At 47.3% G+C, this 23149-nt stretch overlaps 1 protein-coding gene across 1 annotated transcript in view; it reads left to right on the top strand.

The window, feature by feature from the left end:
• Window positions 1-21933, top strand: part of DPYS (dihydropyrimidinase) — a 51845-nt gene extending 29912 nt beyond the window's left edge. Inside the window, exons 8-9 of the mRNA XM_081116518.1 lie at window positions 15649-15856; window positions 20150-21933. Of these exons, the coding sequence (XP_080972644.1) occupies window positions 15649-15856; window positions 20150-20212 (271 nt within the window). The 3' untranslated portion in view covers window positions 20213-21933. The remainder of the gene's footprint in view (window positions 1-15648; window positions 15857-20149) is intronic.
• The last annotated feature ends 1216 nt before the right edge of the window (window positions 21934-23149 follow it).

Here is a 23149-nt window from a genome sequence, read left to right as displayed (position 1 = left end):
TGTGCGCGCTGGGACATTTAATGAAGACTTTTAGCTACACTGTATTCTGCAGAGCAGGCATATTTTACTCACGGTTATTTTCGTTTATTTTTTTAAACTCGATTACAGCCGGCTTTGACTTTGGATGCACCGTTCCCGAAGGCCCAGGGCTGGCTCTGCTGCTTAATTTCCTTCCTTTTCTCGCTGAAGACAGGAATAAAGGACTGGAACTCTACACCCAGGGGACGGCGATGGCTTGCGGCTTCTGGAGGTGGCCCTCTGGGTTCCCGAAGGGGCCCCGTGTGGGAAAGAAGGCAGGGGAAGAATGGCCGTTTCATCCCTGGGCCGTGGGGCGTGGGGAGGCAGAACTGAGGAGGAAGGTGCCCTTTGGAGAATAGGGACGACTGTCGCTTATTGTTATAGGCACAGTGTCAGCGACTCTTTCCCAGAAGCTACTAGGCGTTTTCCCTTGGAGGTGCGCACTGTGCTCATTTGCCGAATTGCTACATCATACCTCCCTCCTCAACAGAAGAAGGCTGTGCACACACTCACAAGCACACACTCCACACACGTGTGCAGCCAGCAGCCGGCTCTGCTTAGGAGGCCTGGTCAGCCGGGAGACTCTGCTTTTAACGCCTGTTTCTAAGAGTGTTTACAGCCAGCTCCTCCCCAGGCCCAAACCCACGTGATCGCGGTGCACACTGTGGAAGGAGGGGCGGCCGGCCCAGGCCCGTGCCAGTGCCAGTGCCAGGTGCGTGGTGGGGTGAGGACAGTTTTTGCGGTGATTTTTCACCGTGTTGTGTTGCACACACTCACGGAGGCAACAGGCACCAAGTGAAGGTCTCCAGGTTCTGCTTTTGCACAGCCGTGGGGGGCACCCGTCACAGGTGGTGGTCACCATAGATTTGCACAGTCATTCGGACACTTTTCTGGCAGATGATAGCAGAGCATCTTGAGGAATACGTGCCTTTTGCTAATCCACCCCAAATCCAGCCCACATCTTGGCTACTTGGGGGCAGGAGCGGAACCATGGCGTAGGGAGAAAGGCTCTGGGGTTAAATCCCTCCGCTGCCACTCGCTCACTGGATGTGTTATTTCCTTTTTCTGGATTTCAGTTTCTTTATTTGTAGAACAGCAACAATGATGATATTGACTTCATAGCATTGTTGTGAATGTTTAAGATGGTGCACGTAAAGCGCTTGGTCTATTAACAGAAATGCTAACAAAATAACTAAAATGCTTGGTCCATGATTCATGTCCAGTAGTGCTTGGCATGGAGTAAGTGCTCAGTTGGTAGTAGTAGGTGGTCAGTTAGTAGTAGTGGATGCTCATTTAGTAGTATTATTAGGTAATCAGTTAGTAGTAGTAGGTGGTCAGTTGGTAGTAGTAGGTGGTCAGTGGCAGTAGTGGTCACTGTATCAAAAAAGTGGGAGGTGTTATTAGCTATTGTGATTTTAAAGTCCTTGCAGTAATGACTTAATTCAGAATGACCAAAGAGTACTGGAATTATATTTCATGTAAAAGCTCCACCTCTTGTGTTTCTTGCACCCTCCAATTTTGACCAAGAATGACTGAAGTAGAGAAGCGTGGATGGATTCCTTTGGCTAAGATAATCTGATAAAATCAGAACTCTGATGTGCCTCTAGAGTTGACTCCTTAGAAAAAGTATTTGCAGTGAAACTGTTCCAACAAACCACCTAAAATTCATTCTGTAGCCTTCAGAAGACACTCGCTTTTAGGCAGTTTTGGGCTACACATGAAAAAAGCCAGCTTTGCGGATTATGTATGGGTAACATTTTAACCACTCTTTATTCCAGGTTGTTTATTTAAACGTGTTCTTATGCAACTGAGCCTTTCCAGTGAACTAGAAATGATTTCCAGGGACTTCACTCTTAATGGCTGCAATTTCTTTTTCAAATCATGAAAGAAAAGCATCTTAGGAACAGATCACAGTATCCCATCCTATCACTGATCATTTCCCTTTGCCAGAGGAAGCAGTTTATTTTAAGCATTAGGATCTGGGCAAAAAATAAGCACCAAGGGGAGGTGGTTGTGCGGAAGGCATGGGTTTTCTAACTAAGCACCTGCTCTATTTTTTCTACCTGACGTGGATATTTTTCTGGTTTTGGCATTTGCCTGTCTTATTTATAACCGTATTCCACGCTCGGTACATATAGGAGCTCAATGATTATTTATCGAGTGAATAAACCAGATATTAATAGTCTTGGGCCAGTAAACAAATGTGCAATTTAAAAACGTTGGCGTGGCTCAGATAGTTGGAGCAGCGTCTGGGACACCCAAAGGCGGTGCGTTTCATTCCCCAGCCAGGTGCCTATGGGAGGCCGTCGGTCCATGTTTCTCTCTCGCGCTCTCTCTAAAAACCAATAAACATATCCTCAGGTCAAGATTAAAAGAACATGGAACATATCCACGTATATTCGTGTGGTGTGATAAGCTGGAGGTGCTGAGCGAGCCTCCTGTGAATTCAAGGTCAGAACTTCCTCGGGTGCTGCAGGCCAGCCAATCGATTGCATGCTCTGTCCTCGGTGACAGCGTGTGGCGTGGGTCCCTGTACACCTGCCAGCCCTCCTGGAAGTCACTTCCCACCATATTCTGCTGGCAGGGGGGTCCTTTGGTCACCAGAGGGCAATTGCTATTTTCTTTAAAAGGTTTCACGCCCCCGCAGAACCCTCTCAGAGGAGTGGCCTGTGCAGGCCGGAGGGAGCTGGGGAAGGCAAGTCAAGGCCCATTAGGTTCATTCCGCAGCTGCAGTTGGAGTCGCATTCAACCTATCGCCTAATTTCCTTTGTCTAAGTTGATTTTTCTTTGGCCAGGAGGCAAACGGATCAATACTATTTTTTATGCCGACATTCTGTTGCCTAAAGGAAATTTTCCGTCCGTTCCCTGTGCCTGCCTTCAGTCCTGTGACTGGGCTGGGGGGTGTCCGGGCAACGAGGAGCCTCCCCAGATGTGCCCGTGAGGCCTGCCATCTGCAGAGCCCACCAAGGGTGCCCTTCGGAAGCGGAGCAAGCAGGCTTCCCTCTCAGGCCTGAGCTTGGCATTCATGCTGGGGCTTTGGGCACATGTTTTTCTGTCCATACTCTAACGTAGACAACTTTGTCTCATTTTTTCTTTCCTATGAAGCCCTTTACTCTGTATCTTTTTTTTTTAAAGTTGTATTTGGAATGCTTTCTGCCTCTCCAAAATTTCTTATGGATGCTTTCTTTACATTTCTGTTATAATATTTTCTTCCTGCCTCCTGCCCCCAAGCCCACCCCCTCTCTGTGATTCTGCCCTTTACTTAAGGCAGGGGAAGGAAATGCTCATACTTGGCTCCCAGTTCTAGTCTCCTACCAGGCATTTAAGGAAAGTTAAGTTTGTGGAGGCAGCATAACCGGAAGGCAGCTTACCCATAGGAAAAAAAAAAATTGGAGCATTTATCTGTGCGGAAGAGTTGCTGAATTCCTCACATGGGGGAGGGAAACGGTGGTCAGCAGTTATCTATAAACATATTTATTGCACGCTCACTCTGTATAAGGGATGCACAGGGAATGGCATTGCTGAGTGCTGCAGGGGACGTAAATATAAGATGTAATATCTGCCATCAAAGAGACTTTATTCTGCTTGGACGGATGAGATATAAACATGGGAAAGGAGAGAGAACCCTGGGAAGGAAAAAATGATAGCAGCTGAACACATCTCTACAAGAAGCGGGGAGGGTCTCACATGCTGAGGTCCAAACCAGTGTCCTGAGTTGAGGTCATCAGACTTCACAGATGACTGGGCTGGGCATGGGAAAGGACTTTGAACCAACTGAATCCTTGGGGGTGGCTCTGGATAAGTAGAAAGGGGACAGTGAAGCCCCCCAGATGGAGAAGTCATGGGTAAATTAGGGAAAGTGGGAAAGATCCATCCAAAGGGCAACCAAAAGACTGCAAGGCAGAGAGGCCAGGGTGCCAGGCAGTGGAAGTGAGATGGGTCCCAGCCAGCCTACCAAGAGATTTCTCTTCCATTTTTCCCCAAGAATATTTTTCCCATTGCTTTTGAGAGAGTGGAAGGCAGAAGCAGAGACAGAAACGCCTATGTGAGAGAGACACACCGACTGGTTGCCTCCTGCACGTGCCCTGACCAGGACTGGGAATCAAGCCTATAACCGACGGTCGGGTGCCCTTGGCCAGAATCAAACCGGGACCCTTCAGTCCGCAGGCCGACGCTCTAACCACTGAACCAAACGGGCCAGGGCCTACCGAGAGCTTTGAGCGCTAGTTTAAGTGTAGGGGACTTTCTGTAGGCCGCGTGAGCCAGCGAATGTCTTTGAGTGAGGGTCTGAGTCGATCTAAACCTGTGCTCCCCATGTTCACATGGCACAGGGAGAAAATGACCTCACGTGTAGAGTACGTGGCAGTCAGGAGAAGGGAATTTAGAGGTTGGGGGAGAATGGAGCATAAACAACTTGTCCTGGTTTGCCCGAAACTTCCTTAGCTTTAGCAGTGAAAGCTCCGTGTCCAGACAGATCCTTCACTCTGAGCCTACACTGGGCCTGCTTGTCACCCCATGAGGATGCTTTTGGTCAGTGATGCCTGGCCCCTGGGCTCTGTCCACACCTGCTCACCCTGGGGTCTGAGTGTCAGGATCCTGTATCCGGGCTCATCAGTTGGGAAACTGGTTAAATAGAATTTTAGAGTGATAAGTGTGCAGGATGGACTGGGTCAGGGAGGATGGTCAGGAAAGGGGTTAAAGGCTCCAGCAAGTTGATAGCATCAAAAACATTGATTTAGGAGATTTTTCTTTTTCTCCTGACAAGGAAAGTCTTCCCTGACAACTTGGTGAGGGAAGGAGTCAAGAACTGACGTTAAAACACGTGCATCTTTGTTCATTAGGACCCCAGCATTTATTGAGTGCCAACCGGGTGCAATGCGTTGTACTCCAAGTTGAGTGAGAAACACCTTCCCCTAAAGCAACTGAGGATCTAACTGGACAGATAAAAAAGCATTTTAAATAATTAAAATAACTATAAAATAAGGTGGAAAATCTGGGTTCGTGGCCCAGTGGTTAAGGGACGTGGGATTTAGAGCAGAACCGGGTCACGGGATTCAAACCCCAACTGTACCCAAACGAGCCAAGTGATCTTGGGCAAGCTACTCACCTCTCCGAGGCTCGGTTTCTTCTCCGTGAAAAATACAGACAATGCTAATAATAGTACCAGCCTCGGAGGGTTATTGGAAGGAGATAACACCTTCAACATGTTGCACGGCATATAGTAAAACTTTAAGAAACATTCGTATCAGTATTATCATTATTTCAGATAAATTAAGACTAGAGATTTACAAACTAGAGAATATCAAAAGTATCAAAGGAAATTACTTTTATAATGTGCATCCTAGAGAAAAAGTCCCAGAATTGCAGCTCGCTTTGCCGAGTAGTGTTTCAGGTCTGTTTAGACAGGGCGGGGCAAAAGTAGGTCCACAGTTGTGAGCACGCGAATCAGAGTTTATTCTTGCGTTATTTATTATTTATTCATGATGGTATTATTTTCCACATGAACAACTGTAAACCCACTTTTGCCCCACCCTGTGCATTTCCTTTCCTGCACATCGAGCTTGTAATTGGCTTGTTAATGGGACACAACTGTAACTGCAATTTAAGTAAAATGTCCCGTAGCCATTACATCGAACAGGGCTGTTACAACGTTTTTGGGCCTCTGGCAGCATAGGACAGTCATTTCCAGGGTAGGCTCTCTACCCAATTTCTTTGTGTTAGGTTTTTCATCTAGGTTTCATAGTAATGGGTAATTTCTGCAGTTTCTTTTCTTTTTTTTTTTTTGCCATTTTAAATCCAAATTTCTGATTGTTTCCATTGGGTGGATACTAAAAGGAATTACTGTACCCAAGCTCTCTGCCTTGTGGTTACCACCTCCTGGCTCCTTACCAGCTCTGGGCACAATCTTTTCTTTCCCTTTGACTTCTGTTACTTTCCTAGGTAAAAATTGATACCTTTCAGCTACAAATTGTGTATGTTTGAGCACTAAGGAAGTTGAGTACTTTTTCAGGCCTATCAGTCAGTCACTGGGTTTTTTTTCTTATACAGAAATATCTGATTAGGCCCTTTGTTCATTTTTCTTTGGGTAGCATGATATCCTTTGTGTCTTTATTTAAATGGCCTGTCATATTTCTTGCAAGCTCCCCAAGGGTATTTTGAGGACTAATGCTATGGTTACATGAAACTGCTTCACATAAACCGTAAAGCATTTTATGTATATGCATGTTATTACTATTGAAACGCTGACTTTGTTCATATGTCCCAATCATGTTACAATAAAGAGGTCCTTGCAAATTCAGAAATGGGTGTGACTGGAAGGTGAGCTTAATTCAGGCAGGGATGTTTGTCTGTTTTACTCAATGCAGCATTCTCAGTACTTAGCACAGGATATGAATGAATGAGTGTGCGGTAAACCCATAGGTGAATAGGGGTTTTAGATGACTTCTTCAGTTAATTTTCTTGTTTGCCTTAAGCCAGCAGTGAATAGAGTTGTATGTCACTGGGAGGCCAGAGCTGTGAAATAATGGTCTTCGTATCCTGAACTTAGAAATCTCATTTCTTAGAACCTAACTTTCTTTATTGGAAGCACTGTAAACCTAATTAGTAATTCCACCTCATTTACTTAAGTGATAAACGGGAGACAAGAAGAGTTTAATGATGCAAGCATGACTCTCAGCAATATGATTAAAGACCCATGTTGCTGTTTTGTTTTTCCTGTACCAGTATTTTAACTCCTGAATATATGGCAAACCTCCGAGTCCTCTGTGCCTCATTGTTGTTTTCTGGCACCTATGAAAATAAATTGTACACAAGGTACAAAAGAAAACATGACAATATGTCCTAAAATTAATTCATTGGTTGCCTATTTTGTAGGGAAAGGTTTTTCATAGAACTTTACACTGATAAGTTTAATTTCCTGTAAAGACCTAAATTCAACTACCAGTGGGTACTTGGTACCGTCTTCTATTTTAGTTTTTCTGTTCTGTTTTCATCCTTACTTATCCTAACTTGCATTATGTTTTCCTATTATGGTGCCTTCATATTTCTGGGAAAAGTTGATATAAAATTTCATTTAAACATGCATTTAACCCCAGACCTGTGTTCTGGATGGATCACATATAGTGGGAGGCAACTTAGAATGGTTAACATTTAGTATTTGAGTCACATAGGCTATTCATTATGACCTTAGGTGAGTTACTCAGCTTCTCTCAGCCTCAACGTCTTCATTTAAAACACCTATAAAATAGGTATTTTATAAAACCGTGCTTCCATAGAGGAGTAAGGAGAGTCAAATAAAAATAATACAAAAAGATTTTGGCCTAGGGCTTGACATAAAAGCATGCAAGAAATGCAAGCTGCAGCTGAATATTATGATTCACTGTCATCACACTCACCATAGGGGACCCGGCCGTGACTTTCAGCCACTGAGCTGCTCTTAGTAAATGTAAGAAAAGCAAGGGAAAATGTCAAAGGTGAATATTTTTGATAGCAAAAGATGAGAGATCCCTGCAAGAAACTATCCTAGAAGTAACCCATCTGGGATATAAACAGATAAGTGGACCCACTTGGAGATAGATATAGATATACACAGATATAGATACTTATGTACATACATTTGTGTACATATATAAATGTTCATTCAGGGGAAGGCAGAGCAGGTGTGGCCAGGGCCCCTGACACCGGGAGATAAGCCTGCAGGTAATTCGAGCTGCCGAGTGGTTGCTGCCTGACTTCCACCCTCTGAGGAACAGATGCCATGACCATGTGGGGATCCGTCTTAAGGATGACAAGCCTGGGGTTCAGAGTGGTTAGTCATTTGCCCCAAATCCCACAGCTGGATAGGGCAGAGCCGGGATTCAGAGCAGGCCCGGTTGACTCCAGTGTCTAATCTCTCAAAGCCTGCAAAGCTACAGCCTCCAGAAAGGGCAGGAAAGGAGGGAAGGGGCACCTGTGGCACAGGGGTTAAGACTTGGTCTCTGGAGCCAGACTGCCTGGGTCTGTAATCTGGCCTCTCCACTTACTGACAGTGTTACCTGAGACGAGTTAATTTTCCTTGGTTTGCCTCAATTTCTTCACCTGTCAAATGGGCGTGATTATTATAATACCCATAATCAAAAGTTGCCATGTAGAGTCAGGGTGTTAAGACATGTGAATTCTTTGTAACAGTGCCCAGGGCACTAAGCGCCCCGTTGGCAGTCATCACCCCAGCTTGCTCAAGTCAGCAGGTTTCTGCGCGTCTGCCTGTCTGCAGTGGCGGATCACTTGTCAGCTGCCAGGCCCCCTGGGTGTCGCTCCCTTTCCCCGCCGCGGTTAGGGATGAGCTGCCCTAAGGCAGCCTGGCGGTGCGGCTGAGTCAGTTTCCCGGCCGTGTCTCCGCGTCTTTCCAGCATCCAGCCTCGCATCCTGGGCCTCGGGCCTGCTGCAGGGGACGGAGGTGACCCTGCAGCGACTGCATGGCCCCGGCGCCTGCCTCTGGGACCCAACCGCCCTTCTAGAAGCAGGAGCCCTGTGGGTCTGGGCAAGTTGGAGCTTCACTACCTGATTGCTAACTGGGACTCGGGCTGGGCTCCTGTCTCTGTCAGAGCCCCCAGATCGCTCTGTTTCAGGAGGTCGATGAAGCGCCACGGCCGAAACAGATGATTAGCTGGCACCGAGTTCTTGCCCAGATGGGAAGAAGATAATTACTGTTAAAATTCCAAGTCCGGAAACCTTTTTAATGCGTGAAGAACGCAGCGCTCTCGGCCCCTGAGCGGGGGGATGGTCACTGATGGCTGGGTGGGGGGAAGGAGCAGGGAGTGGCATCATCCTGCGTGTGTTTTATTTCTGACCCTGCCATTTACTTACTGGGCAACTCAGCAAGTTACTCGGCCTCCCTCGGCCTCCGTTTCCTCATCGGTTAAATGGAGATGATAATATGAATTGTGGAGAAGTTACGTGAGCGGAATACAGCGGGTGCTTAACGGACAGTGGTCATACCTGGCATTTGCTGGGATGGCCACGGGTGTCCGTCTGCCTCATTACTTTTGGGTTACCTTTCCTGTCTTCCTCTGCACCCTTTTTATTATTTCTTTGTTTTTCTTTACCCCTCCACCTTTTCTGTCTCTCTGTCTCTCCAGGTCGTTTGTGTTTTCTTTCCGAGGCTCTCTCCCTTATGAAGGTTTTAGGTTTTCCAATCCCCCCCCCTCAAGAGGGCAGCCACAGACAAGACGTGAGTGAGTAGGCCCGGCTGGGTTCCCACAAAACTTGATTCCCCAAAACAGGCTGTGGGCCAGATGTGACCTGCAAGCCATGGTTTACAGTTTAGGGGATTACAGACTCTTCGCATTGAGCATCCAAAGCGCAGGCCTCCGGTGCACATGCTGGACCTCCAGTTCGCAGCAGGCACTGAGGGGCCTTGGGTGCTCGGCGGCCCCTGTTCCGTATTTCCCCGCAGCACACTCTTTAGACGGTGAATCAGGAAGGACTGGAAGAGGCTGCTTTGTTAATCATAATGGAATAACACTCACGTGTAGAAGACCCTAAAGAAATTCTATTTAGACCCTTGGATCATCAGTGGCTCCATCCATTCAAAACTAGCAGGTGGGGTGTGAGCAGCCAGCATTCGGTAATAAGCTTGGGGCTGGTGCCAGGCCCTTTGCATAGTTACTGACCAATCGTCCCAGCCCACTTCCCAAAGAGTGTGTGCCCTGCCCCGCACTGCGGTTAAAACAAGTTCTTTTACTTCACAGACCTAAGTTCAAGATCTAGCTTTGCCACTTCTTAAACGTGTCCTAGGCGACTTGAATCTCTTTCAGCCTCAGTTTCCTGATCCGTAAAATAGGGACATTAGGAATATCGATATCATGGGCTTACTCTAAGGATTAAATGAGATGATGCTTTCAGTGCTACTGCAGAGCAAGGCAGCCTGTGAGTGTTTGTTATGGTTTTTATAAGAAAATGCTTTTGTCGACCTTGGAGTTTCTGCGAGCCCTTTCAACGGTGACAGGAGCAGAATCTTGCAACATGAGGCCTACCTGTCGCCTCCTCGGGAATGCTGGAGGCCGGCTGGCCTCTGTTCTTAGCCATCCGGAGCTGGAAATCCTGGCTGGGGGCTGGTGCTGCAGCCCTGTGGGTGGGTGGCCCCGGCTCTGCAGCCCTGTGGGTGGGTGGCTGGCCCCCGGCTCTGCAGCCCTGTGGGTGGGTGGCTGGCCCCCGGCTCTGCAGCCCTGTGGGTGGGTGGCTGGCCCCCGGCTCTGCAGCCCTGTGGGTGGGTGGCTGGCCCCCGGCTCTGCAGCCCTGTGGGTGGGTGGCTGGCCCCCGGCTCTGCAGCCCTGTGGGTGGGTGGCCCCCGGCTCTGCAGCCCTGTGGGCGGGTGGCCCCCGGCTCTGCAGCCCTGTGGGTGGGTGGCTGGCCCCCGGCTCTGCAGCCCTGTGGGTGGCTGGCCCCCGGCTCTGCAGCCCTGTGGGTGGCTGGCCCCGGCTCTGCAGCCCTGTGGGTGGCTGGCCCCCGGCTCTGCAGCCCTGTGGGTGGGTGGCCCCCGGCTCTGCAGCCCTGTGGGCGGGTGGCCCCCGGCTCTGCAGCCCTGTGGGTGGGTGGCTGGCCCCCGGCTCTGCAGCCCTGTGGGTGGGTGGCTGGCCCCCGGCTCTGCAGCCCTGTGGGTGGCTGGCCCCCGGCTCTGCAGCCCTGTGGGTGGCTGGCCCCCGGCTCTGCAGCCCTGTGGGTGGCTGGCCCCCGGCTCTGCAGCCCTGTGGGTGGGTGGCCCCCGGCTCTGCAGCCCTGTGGGTGGGTGGCCCCGGCTCTGCAGCCCTGTGGGTGGGTGGCTGGCCCCGGCTCTGCAGCCCTGTGGGTGGCTGGCCCCCGGCTCTGAACCCCCCCGCACTCACGGCCCCCTCACGCCACACAGCCCCTGCCTCTCCTTCACTCACACACCTCAGCCCCTGCTCGTCAAGGAGCTCTTTTCCAGTGTCAAACTGCATTTCACCTGCCAGCAATTCTGCTTACTGCCTGTTTTTATTCCCCTTAGTGGGGATGGAGGGAAAATAGGTCATCTTCTTTTAAAAAAGAGTAGTCAGAAGTCCCCCAGACATTTCTGACACCTGCCTTTCTTTTTTCATCTCTTTAGTTGATGAAAAAAGTCTTTCTGCCCTTCATCTTCCAGTCATTCCTTTCTCTTCTTAAAATATGGTATCAGAACCGAACGTAAGAATAGGTACCTGGCCTCTCTGAACTTTCAGGAAGGGTACTGTGTGAACTTCACCCAGTGTGCTCCTGTGCAGACAACGGACATGTTTCTCTGCCCAAGTTGCACCCACAGAGAGTCTGTGAAGCCAAGTCATCTTGCCAAGGGCAAGGCAGCTTCCCAGGGAGGGTAACGGTATAATTACAAGACCGAGTCCACACTCCACCCCAGGAAGTGCATTCTGACTGTAAAGTGAATTCTGCCAACGTTCAGGCCAACAGCTCGCCTTCTCAAAGCTAATAACCCCACCTCACCTACAAGCACTTACACGTCTCATATCCGTAGGACATACCTCCTGGTATCATCCCAGCTTCTGCTGATTCATACTCAGTTCCTGTTCCTTCAAGACGCTCAATTATTTTTAGTTCCCCACTTTCTGAAAACTAGTAGATGGAACATGCAATATTTATGTCAAGTAGTCATTCAGAAATTCGCTACTAACTTAGTTTCAGATAAACAAATACGTATATAAAATGCCTTCTGTTTGCTCAGTGCTGTGGGAGGCAATGGAGAGGAAGACTGTGGTGCCTGCTCCCAAGGGGAACTTTCTAGTGTTTATCTAACCGTGAGCTACACCGCCACCCACGACCTACATGACACAGCTCCAAGGACAAAACCCTGCTGGGTTACCTGATGAGTTTGTTTCTTTAAGACCATGTTTGGGCTGCATTTTTATGAACCTGCATTAAATGTCTTGTCCTACCCTGACCTCCAATAGAGTCCCCAAGTTATTGTCCAATTTAGACTTGATAACGTGGCTGAAGCAATTCCCATTGTCTCTTCTGTGGGAGCAGGTGGGTGCAGACATCCGATCAGAGGGCAGGAGATAGATGGGTGCAGTGTGTAGCGACTCTGCTTAATAATGACAATGTACTTGAAGAAGAAGCACCATTTAGCATTTCCAGAGATGTGGCTGCTTTGCTCCCCATTTATATAACTTGTCGCGCCCAAGAAAGGACAAGAGAGATAGTGTGAAGTAGACAGTTGGAACACACATCAAAAAAATACATCTTCTCTCGTGATCACGTTGAGAATGACCAGTTTCGGTTTAAAGAATTTTGAATAGCTTCCTAAATCCCTTGCTGCTGAACAGAAAAGCAGACGAGGAAACATCAGGAAGCAGGGAACGAGCTGTCTTCCCCGTGTTTTCTGGTGGATAAATGATGTTTTTATTGATTGAAAGCTTTCCCGGTAGCTTCCTGTAGAGCTTTCAAGCGGCAATATTGTCTAGTGGTTACGGGCCCAACCCCTGACTCGCCTGAGCTGCGTGAACTCACCAGCTCTGAAACATGGGGCCGGTTATTAATTTTTCGGTGTCTCATCTTCATCTGTCGCAGGAGTAATAATAGTGCCGACCCCACAGGGTTGTTGAGAAGATTTAATGATTTTTTTTTTTCATGCTGAATACAAGGTGTCCTATAACACAATGCATAGAGATAAGTTATATATATACTTTTATATATATATACTATATATATATATATATATATATATATATATAATTTATCTTTATTGTTGAAAGCATTACAGATGTCTCCCTTTTTCCCCATTGACCCCCTTCTACCCCATACTCCCTGCCCCCCCGGGCCTTCACCACACTATACTGTCTGTGTCCATGGTTATGCATAAACGCATATAAATTCTTAGGTTAATCTCCCCCCCCCCCCCCCGCCTTCCCTCTGGCAGTCGTCAGTCTGTTCCATGCTCCTACAAGTTATATTTTTAAAGATGCCACTCATAGTCCTGACATAATCCTATTAACTATTTTTTGGTTCTCATGGCAACCTGATAAGAATCTATCTGTGCCAGGGACAGATTGGCTGAGCTGGAGAAAATATAAGGAAATGCTTAAACACGTCGCTTCCCAGGGTCAGGCCGGCCCGCACGGCTCTGACACGCACGCCCCGTCCACGGCGCGCTCTCCCCGGGCACCCAGGCACCCGGGTGGGCTGCGGCCTCCCCCGGCCTTCGCTTCGCTGAGATTTCTCTTCTGTAAGAAGAGCATGCGGCTTTTTGATAGAAAGCTATTTGCAAAGGAACAGGATGTTTTTTCTGCAGCCGTGATGTGTGTGGCATCAAAGTTATCGACTGAGCTGGAAAATAGCTTAATGATGTCTTCGGGGCTTCTGCTTCCCTGGCAGCCTGAGCCTTGAGACGTGTGTGATTGGGACTCAGTATGACAACCTTGACGCCCCTCTGCGGGGACTTGGGTTTGATACAGGCTGGAAGAGCTTGACAAAGAGCCGCTTCTCCCTTGGGCAGAGTGACTGCCCCGGGAACACCCGCCCTGTGAATCCGCGAGTGGAGCTCTGGGCAGCCTCACTCACGGAAGGGAAGGCTTTCATCACTCCTGTCCCTCCTGTCACCACCTGGACTGGCCTAGCCGTCCAACCCAGAACCAGAGAGGAGGTATTTCTCCTAAACGCCACTCTCCTGAACTGACTGGCATAGGGTTAAATTTGAAAACTACTTGATAATGAATCTCACAGACCTTGGGTTTTGCTTACAAGTGGAATCAAAGCATCACCCCGCCTTTGCATCTGTTCCGCAGACAGATTTGGTTGAAAATTGTTTGTTTGTTTGTTTGTTTGTTTGTGTCACACCTTTTGAATTCTGTCTCGGGGACATCTGTGGGAGTTACTACTCTCCCAAGGACAAGGTCATTGTCAGTCAGGGTCTTTGGCTACAAGTCCTAGTAACCAACCTGCTGTCACTTAAGCAAAAGCACACTCTGGAGGTCGTGGGAATCTCACAGAAATATGTCTTTATTGGTTTCAGAGAGAGGAAGGGAGAGAGAGAGAAACATCAATGATGGGAGAGTCATTGATCAGCTGCCTCCTGCCGGCCCCCGGCTGGAGATCGATCGAGCCCGCAACCCGGGCATGTGCCCTGGCTGGGAATCGAACCAGGATCTCCTGGATCCTAAGTCGAAGCTCACCCGCTGAGCCACGCCAGCCGGGCTCTTTCTCCAGCTTGATTGAGACCAGGATTCATGAGCAGTCGCAGGAGAGGGAGATGCAGACGACAGCGAGCTGTGCACTCGGGTGAAACCGGAGTGTGGAAACTAGAGAGCTGGAGAACGGCACCTCTGGCTGGGGGAAAAAGCTGGGGGAGGGATGACACTGTCAGATCATGCTCATATATTCACTGTTGCCACATCCCACCCCCCACCCCCCCAACCCCTTTATCATTGAATGAGATTTAGGGAAAGGAGACATCCAACATTTCCAAGTACCCAGCCTGGAAGCCATCAGTCATTCTGTGTGCAATGGGAAATACAACAGGGCCCCCTTCTCCACGGGGGACATGTTCCAAGACCCCCAGTGGATGCCTGAAACTACAGATACTACCAAATCCTGTATACACTGTGTTTTTCCTTTCCACTCTCTCTTTGGCATATCCAAATTGCCAACGTTCCTACAATTGCAATTTGGGGCCATTGTTAAGTAAAGTAAGGGTTAGCTGAACACACGCTCAGTGATGCCACGGCAGTCGATCTGATCGCTGAGACGGCTACTACGTGGCTAATCGGCAGGTGGTGTACACAGTGTGGATACACCGGACAGAGGATTATTCGGGTCCTGGCAGGACAAAGTGGGATGGCACAAGATTTCATCACGCTACTCAGAATCGCACAGAATTTAAAACTCATGAATTGTTTATTTCTGGAATTTTTCATTTAATATTTCTATACCGCAGTTGATTGGGGGTAACTGAAACCATGGAAAGCGGAACCATGGATGAGGGGGGACTACTGTGTTAATAAACTACCGAGAGTGACAATAAATACACAAATGCATGACATGCAATATGCCAAGAGGTTATGTCCTAACGTCTTTGTCACTCTTATTCTCAAATTTCAAGTTTTGCCTCAGACAAGGGAAAAAAATTCAAGGTATAGTTTTTCCTTGATCAATATCAAATTCAATTTGGTAACTATCGATTAGCGATTGCCTCTGTGAAGGGAGGAACAGGGATGGTATCTGGGGAGAGGTACCGAGCAAGTGTTACAGGCATCTGTGAAAAGGCAAAATTCTGTGGAGCTGGGCATTGGGTCAGTGTGTCCATCAGAGTCATCAGTGTTGGAAATGTTTTATGATTAATACTTTGTTCTTTAAATCCATAAATACTAACTTAAAAATTTAAATGTGAGAGGCAGTGCCTTCCCCCCACCCACTCCATCCTCACTAATCACCATAAAGAGTGAGTTATTGGGTTTTTGTCTCAGAAAATGTAATTACGCTGTAATGAAATGTTAATGCTCTGCTCTATTCTTAAAGTCACTTGTTCCGGCGATGAGGCTGTGTCCTAACAGAGCTGCTAAATTTTCTTCCAGGTCATTCTTTTAATATTTTATATTCGTCAGATGAGCCGGTGATGACCTGGGGCTCCTTTGTTTTTTTTGCACACAGGACTATCTCTGCAAAAACTCACCATCAGGCTGTCAACTTCAACATCTTCGAGGGCATGGTCTGCCACGGGGTGCCCGTCGCAACCATTTCCAGGGGCAAGGTGGTATATGAAGCTGGAGTTTTCAATGTCGCGGCAGGCGACGGCAGGTATATTCCTCGCAAGCCGTTTGCTGACTATATTTATAAAAGGATCAAGCAGCGGGACCAGGTGAGTTGTGCCTACGTGACGGTTCCCCTGGGCGGGACTGTCACCCTCCCGGATGTTGTGGGTGCTATTGTCAGACACACTCAATTTAATACATTCCTGGATGTCAGAATTGACGTGAAAGCTTCCAAATGAATATCAGTGTTGGATGGTTGTGTTTTCCCTTATAGATAATGTCTATCCAGGGTCTCCTGATGGACCAAGTCGGGTTTTCTCAGGCTAGGTCAGGACCTCTGGGGACTTTTGGCAATTAGGTTAGTCGGGGTACTCTCAGAAGCAGACGCCCACATGAGTAAAGGGGTGACATTTTTCCATTAGGGAAGACACGTGTGTGGGAAAATGGGAGGGAGGGAAGGAGGGAAGCCTGGGAGAGCCCTCAGACTGCAGTCCAGGTCTGACTCCAGTGGCAGACAGAAGGTCCTTAACTCCAGAACCCCACCCCCAGCTGCCTGCTGGCTTCCGTTCCCAACCTGCCCAAACAGGATTCTTGATTCTCAGGGTCTACCACCACCCACCCACCCGCTCAAGTTTGCTTCTCCCTTAAGGAAAAAAATCTAAATCAAACTTTATTTGATAAAGATAACATAATGAAACACATATTTCAATTCTATGTAAAGAGCCCCTTAACAAAGAGTTTAGGGGATGCAGGAAGGAAAAATAAAAGAAGAAAAAATAAATAACTTGGATAGTCAAGAGCATCTTAAAAGAACAAAACCAGCTTACGTGCCATTAATTCTTTACCAAAAATATAGCTCTTTAAACTCAATGGATTATTATTTATAGGATTTTTGTGTGTTTAGCGTTTGTAGCTTACACAAAAATTTGGAAGTACATTCTTTAAGTCATCTCTTTTTCTCTGTTTTCACTTAATAAGCAACCTAACCCATTCTGGAAAATAAGGGTCACATTGCATTTTATAGAGAAATAGGAATAACTTCATAGAGCAATGCGTGGTTTCGGAATGCTGATGCCAGAGTTTTTAAACTGAGTTGTATCTTTGCCTTTTAGATAAGATAAAATTGAGTGGTTGGCTGATCTGGTCCTCAAAATGGGCATTCGCCATTTCTGAAATAACAGTTTGTTAATGTCTATCTCAATCTGGTAGCTCAGAGAAAATAATGTTTTTAATAGCCATATAACCCCATTTTTCTTCAAACTGCTTGCTAATAATTATTAAAGGCGATACCCACGTTGGGGCCAGCTCATTTTGGTTCATGAGAGACACCTGTGGGTATCTCTTCCCGACTCCTCATTCAGTGACGTCACTTTGGTAGATTGAAATCAGATGTGGTGTAAGTATTTACACTACAGAAATAGGCAGGTGCTTTAAATCAGAGCTTATAGAGTGGTGAAAAAGGGAAAGGGAGAGCTGGTTGTCAACATTTACAGGCACTCCACCACAGACAGGGACTTTCTAAATTCTCTCCTTTTGTGTTTTATCTAGCCATTTAACATTCCTTCAGTAAATATTTATTAATGAACAGTTATGTGCCAGGCAGAGTTTAATCTTTATAATGACCCTCCAAAGTAAGTAGTGGTATCCCTATTTTCTGGACTAAGAAATTGAGGCTTAGGGAGGTCACCTAGTCCCTAAGTGGCAGCACCAGAACTCAAATCCAGAGTTTTGTACCTCCAAAGCCAATCCTTTCTACCTCTACCACTGCAGTATACTAATCACCAGGTTAAATTCCTACTCAGACAGCCACACACCCCCATCCTCAGAATATCACCCCTCCCGGCTCCCCTCCCACACTTAGGGTTCAGTTACCCTCAGACTGGCAGACTTACCAAAGGAGCCAGTCCTGAAATGAGGGGCCCCAGCTCTGTCACACTGTCTGTTAGAAATAGCTCACAGGGTATTTCGAGGCTTAAACGACAACATTTGATGGATTGTAAAACATTAGCAAAATGCAAATCTTCGCTGTTAGAGATCACCTCTATTAAACCCACGGCTACTCATGTTCCAGTGACTCACTGTCCCCGCAGAGGTCAGTTAAAGGGCACTAGATGCCTTTCAGTTCTCCAGGCAGGCGTGGATTTTATTCTCAGGGAGTCACTGTTCTATTGCTTTGTTTAGTGTTGCGCCAGGGTCTGCTGTTTGGTGTTTGGAAGGTCTACTGTCTTTACCGATATTTCAGTATCTTAGCTTCTGTGGGCAGCCTGCAGCTAGGTTACGGGAAGGATCTTCCGAGGGACCCGGAGCTTCTCCAGCAAGCCCACCTCCTGAATGAGGAGGGTGGGGCCCCGGCCTGATGGTCCTGCCTAAATCATCGGTGTTGGCCATCAGTTCCCAAGGATACCCAAGGCAAGACAAAAACATGACAGCTGAAAATCACGAGCTGCAAAGTTTCAAGGGAACTTTTGGGGCCAAAGGGAAATGAAGTGGGAGCCGATGAGGGACACGCAGCACGAAGGCACGTGTCACAGAGATCTGTCACGTCACTTTCTCCAGTGAGAAAGTGGCTGTGGGAAATGCTGTGGGTTGAACTGAAATATGCCGCTGGGTTTGCTGAGCACAGATGCCAAAAGGAAAAGAGAAAAAGGCAAGACCCTTCGGTTGCAGGCAAGAGAGGGGTTGAAGGAAGGGGGAAATCAGTCCTGGTTGGCTTGGCCAGCCCTGGGTTACACCTGTCAACTGCATTCAGGGCCCTTTACACTCTTACACGTGTCCCAGTTTGGATGAGAAATTATAGGGTCCCGCTAGGTTTAAAGATACATCATGCAGTCTGGCTTGAAAAGTAAACCCGGAGAGGAAAGAACACAGAGACCAAAGACCTGAAAGGGAGCATCCGTGGTCAGAGAGCGGGGTACTGAAAGAGTTTCAAGTTTCAGGGCAGATCGGCTCCGGGTAACCACACTGTCCAGGGGCAGGGAGCAGAAATGGAAGGCTGGCCTTCACTTCCCCTTGTCAATATTCTACAAGACGATGACAGGGTCTAGGGTGAAGGAAAGGACTGTGGGTAGTGAGCCAAATGGAAGTCCCACAAAGTTCCTAACCAGACGCAGAAAGTGGACAGAGGCCCCAAGTGGTGAGCGGAGGGCAGGGCTCCTCCCACTGACTGAGTACTCGGGGTGCGCCCAGCACTGTGCTTCGAGTTTCACAGCTCTAGACACAGCCTCTGTCCTTGGCTTTGCTTCACCCTCTGTGCCTAGGGCTGTGTGCTCAGTAAACATCTACTGAATGAGTGGAGGAAGTGCTTCGGGGCTGAGAAACCCCATGCGCCTGGGAGAGGGGTTGCACTCCCTGCGTCTCATAGATGAGTGAGTGGGCTCCGAGGGGGTCTCAGCTGCCAGTTTCCTACAGCCAGCAAGTGGCAAGGCCAGGACTCAAACGCAGGTCTGTCTTGGTCCGAAGTTCACATTTTTGATTCCCTACAATATATTAGTTTGGGTGGTCAAAATAAGACCTACACTAATTTGTTGTGATTTGTCTGTGGGTGTGTAACACATACACACATGGATTTAGTTGTAAAGAGCCTGTTATATGGTAGGCATTATTCTAACGGCTTGATTTACATTCAGTACTTTCAACATTTAATCCTCACGACCACCCTATAAAGTAGATGCTGTTACTATGCCCAGTTTACATCAAAGGGCACTGAAGCCTTGCTGAGTCATGTGCCCAGCCCTCGGGTTCCAGGGGCCACACCCTTGATCGCTACCTTCTTGACTTGTCAGTGACTTTGAGTGCCTGTTTACAAACAGTACGGCTCAGCTGCTTCTCATGAATCCCTTTGCTTACAAAGTCCAGATTTCAGCTCTCTTCAGCTCTCTTAATTCTAGCTGGTCCAGCCCAGGGGTCTTCTGCCCGGTCGGTCACCAGAGATGTGAGGTTCTGTAGAAGGCCTGTTACACACAATGGCAATCGGGAAAGTGAGGAAAAAAACCCACAAAAATTGCTAGAATCTGAACTGAAATGACGAGAGTCTTAGGAGAGGTAAACAAAGCACGTCGAAATACTGATGCCTAGAATGACAGACAGGACAAGATGGTAACAGAACTGAGAAGGTGTGAAGATGTGGCAGAGGCCCCGTGAAAGTTGCAGTGGGGAGAAAGATCATTACAAAGTGTTCCCTGGGCCTTTGTCTGACGCAGGTTGACACCAGCAACGAGTGGGGCAACCCAGGAACCCGAGGTTGCCGGGAATTTCTGTCAAAGGGCAGGGGTTGGGAGGCACGTGATAAATTCATGAGATTCCTTTTTGCTCTAAGAATTTATTAAGGGAGCTGCACTTAGCTTTGAATTCAAGAAGTCAATAAACAAACCACAAGAGAAAAATGAAATGTCCTTTTTCAGACTTGCACACCTACCCCCGTGGAGCGTGAGCCCTACAAGGGAGAAGTTGTTCTACTGAAATAGAAACAGAAGATTCTACATCGGGGCCAGGAAACGGACCTACCCCTGGCCTGGGTGCTGCTGGTCAAGAAACTATGAAATTAGCATTTCTGTCTTCAGAACCATCTGAAGAGTTCATGATCAAGGTCAAAGGCTTCAAAGTGACTTAAGGATGGTCGAGCCAAGGAAAGACTGATCAAAGAGCTCTTGTTGCAGAAGACTTAGATGAGCCTCCAGATTGAAGGAGGCTTGGGCCGGCTAGAGATTTATTCTCTGCGAGGTTAGGAAACCGTCAACAGAGCCATGGAGAATTCAATATGAACAGACCTGTTACTGGGGAAAGTTGGCCCTGCTTAACACAGGGAGTTCAATTTCATGGTCAATGTTTATAAACTGTTATAAGACTTTATCTGGAAAAGTGAATCTTCATATTGTAAAGGCAAATACATTCTAGAACTTAAAGTGAATGAAAAATGAATCATGTGGCTTTGGGGGGGGGGTAATAATTTTTCAGGAAAATTATTTGATAGTATTTTACGGACTTTATTTCACACTTGATTTTTGGAATAATGTTATAGATATGGTCATTTTTGAAAAAAGATTTTAGTGCTTATCAATGTTTCTCTTAGTACTTCGAGCTCCCTGCAAATTTTCTCTTTCTCTCCTTTATCTTTTTAATAGTTTTTCTGGTCCTGCTATTTCCAGATCGATATCTATTTGGCAGTGGCTTTTAAGCATCTCTCTAACGTCACCTCCACTGACTTCATGAACTCTACATGTTTTCTCAGTTTTGCAATTTTGCTAGACTCAAAATTTTTTAAACTTGTGATACATTTTCAGATGTTTCAGAACAGTGCAGTCTGCAAGACTCTTACATAAAAGGTTGACATGATGGATAGATGTTGGTGTTAATGAGGGACACTGTCAGAGGAGTCGTGTTATACACGCCCGGTTAGGCTGCCCATTTTCACATGATGATAGCCTGTGTTTTCCTCCGTAAACCCTGTGACTTGAACTACAAGGCTCTGGGCTGTGCTCCCTTTCGTGACTGAGGGCTGTGAGTCTTTATCAACGCTAGGCAGCCAAAGATTTCAGCTTTGTCATTTCCTAACTATTGAAATTATTCTTGCAATCCAGGGAGTCTGTGTTAACAATTCAGAGGGAGATTAGCAAGAGGGGGAAATGTTATTGGATGCTATAACATGCTTTTCACAGCATGGGCAGGAGCAGGATTCGTGTTTACTTTGATTATAGCATTTCTTGAGGCTTAGGCTGGAGCTGCGCATCTGTTTGTGAGAGGGAATATTGCACTGAGTTCCTTTTATGTGGTTCAAAAGCAAAGTCAGAGAAAAAGATGCTGCTGTTCTCATCACAGTTAACGGTTGCCGGCCATGGAGAAGCCAGCCTCATTTCAACCCCCTGAGATCCTATTGAAAGAATAATGGCTCTGGGCCTCTTTGGTTTCCTTTCAGAAGCAGTCCCTGGCATTCTCACTGTGGCTTTGCTGCTGTGTAAGATTGAAGATATAAATGAGTATTATTGGGATGGAAAGTCTCTGTGAAAATTCATTGATATTTCAAAATTTCATCTTTGCTTATACCAGATTTCTTACTGTGAATTTTTAAAAATCACCTTTTTTAAGGGAAACATTTGTTTAAAAATAGCAAACTGTGACTTTAGATTCTATTGTAATTAATACACATTTAGATCTTCATTGTGATGAATAAACATTTAGATCTCCAGTTACACCCTGTTGTCTGAGTTATGTGCGTCCTTTCCTAACTAGTAGAATCGGGACTCTGGAAGGGTGGTTTTGATTCAAAAACATAATTTCCTGGGTGACATTTGCTTCAGCAACTCCTGGAAATCAGGTCCCTCAGCAAACACCATGTAATCAAATTGGATGCTCAACCTTAGGATGACTCCAAGGTAAGTTATCCAGTCACACTGACAAATGCAGGATCTGAGAGAATTCAGCTGGATCAGAAGGGCTGGAAGATGGGCTCTGTCCCCCGTGCGGCCTGGTTCGTGCTGGGATCCTTCAGTGAGTACAGAGAAGCTGGGCCCATGTTTCTTCTCTAGGTGAACAGGTCAAGAGGGATTTTTAAAAGTGTGGACCAGGTAAAACTCAGGGCAATCACGGTCTCACTGCAGGCCATCCGCCCCTGACTCACTCACTTAGATCAGGGTGCAGTCGAACATTTGAGCAAGGGAAGCAGGAATAGGGGAGTAGGAACCCAGTCGCCCAGCTGTGATATTACTGAACACACAGGAGGAAGGACAGTGAACTTCCCCTGAGGAAGAGCCGTGGGTCTTCTTTCCTCAGGTAAGAGATACCTTAAAATATTTTATTACTTTTCTCCTCTGCTTTGGTTGACAATAGAAACGCCACAATAAGATGACTGAATCCTCGGGGTGGGGAGGGAACAACTAACTTGCTTTCTTCTTTAGAAGCCAACTCTCTCAGCCTGTATGTTCAGTTGAAATATCACCCCCTCTCGGAGGCTTTCCCAGATCCAATGGGGGGCGGGTTAGGTCCCACTTTTCCGTTCCTGGGGAGCAGGGTCCAGCACAGCGCCGTCATCTCACTGCACGATGCTCCCCTGCCCAGCTCATCTGCCTCCTCCAGGCCGCTGAAAGCCCACGCGGGCAGGGCCTGTCTGGGTCACTGCAGCTGAGGGCCCGGCAGTTGATTGGCTTTCAAGGGACATTTCATTTTTACATAAAGGCGGAGGTGAAGGGGTTCCTACTACGTTCCGAAATTGGTGTAGATGAAGGTAGTGAGCGTTCTCAGCAGCAGCAGAAACAAATCTTGTGCAGCGTTTTGTGTAAGGAAGAATTTTGTTTACGTGAAGAATGCAGATGCATTGCCCTTTGATGGGTCTAGCTGGGAGAATGGGGCAGCTGTAGGATTCTGCGTCAACAAAGTCATTCGAAATGATGACAAGAGTCCCTTTATTG

Source organism: Miniopterus schreibersii, assembly GCF_964146895.1.
Source record: "Miniopterus schreibersii genome assembly, chromosome: 17".
NCBI lineage: Eukaryota > Metazoa > Chordata > Mammalia > Chiroptera > Miniopteridae > Miniopterus > Miniopterus schreibersii.
Note: the sequence above shows the minus strand (reverse complement) of the source record. Positions and strands in the feature narration are given on the sequence as shown.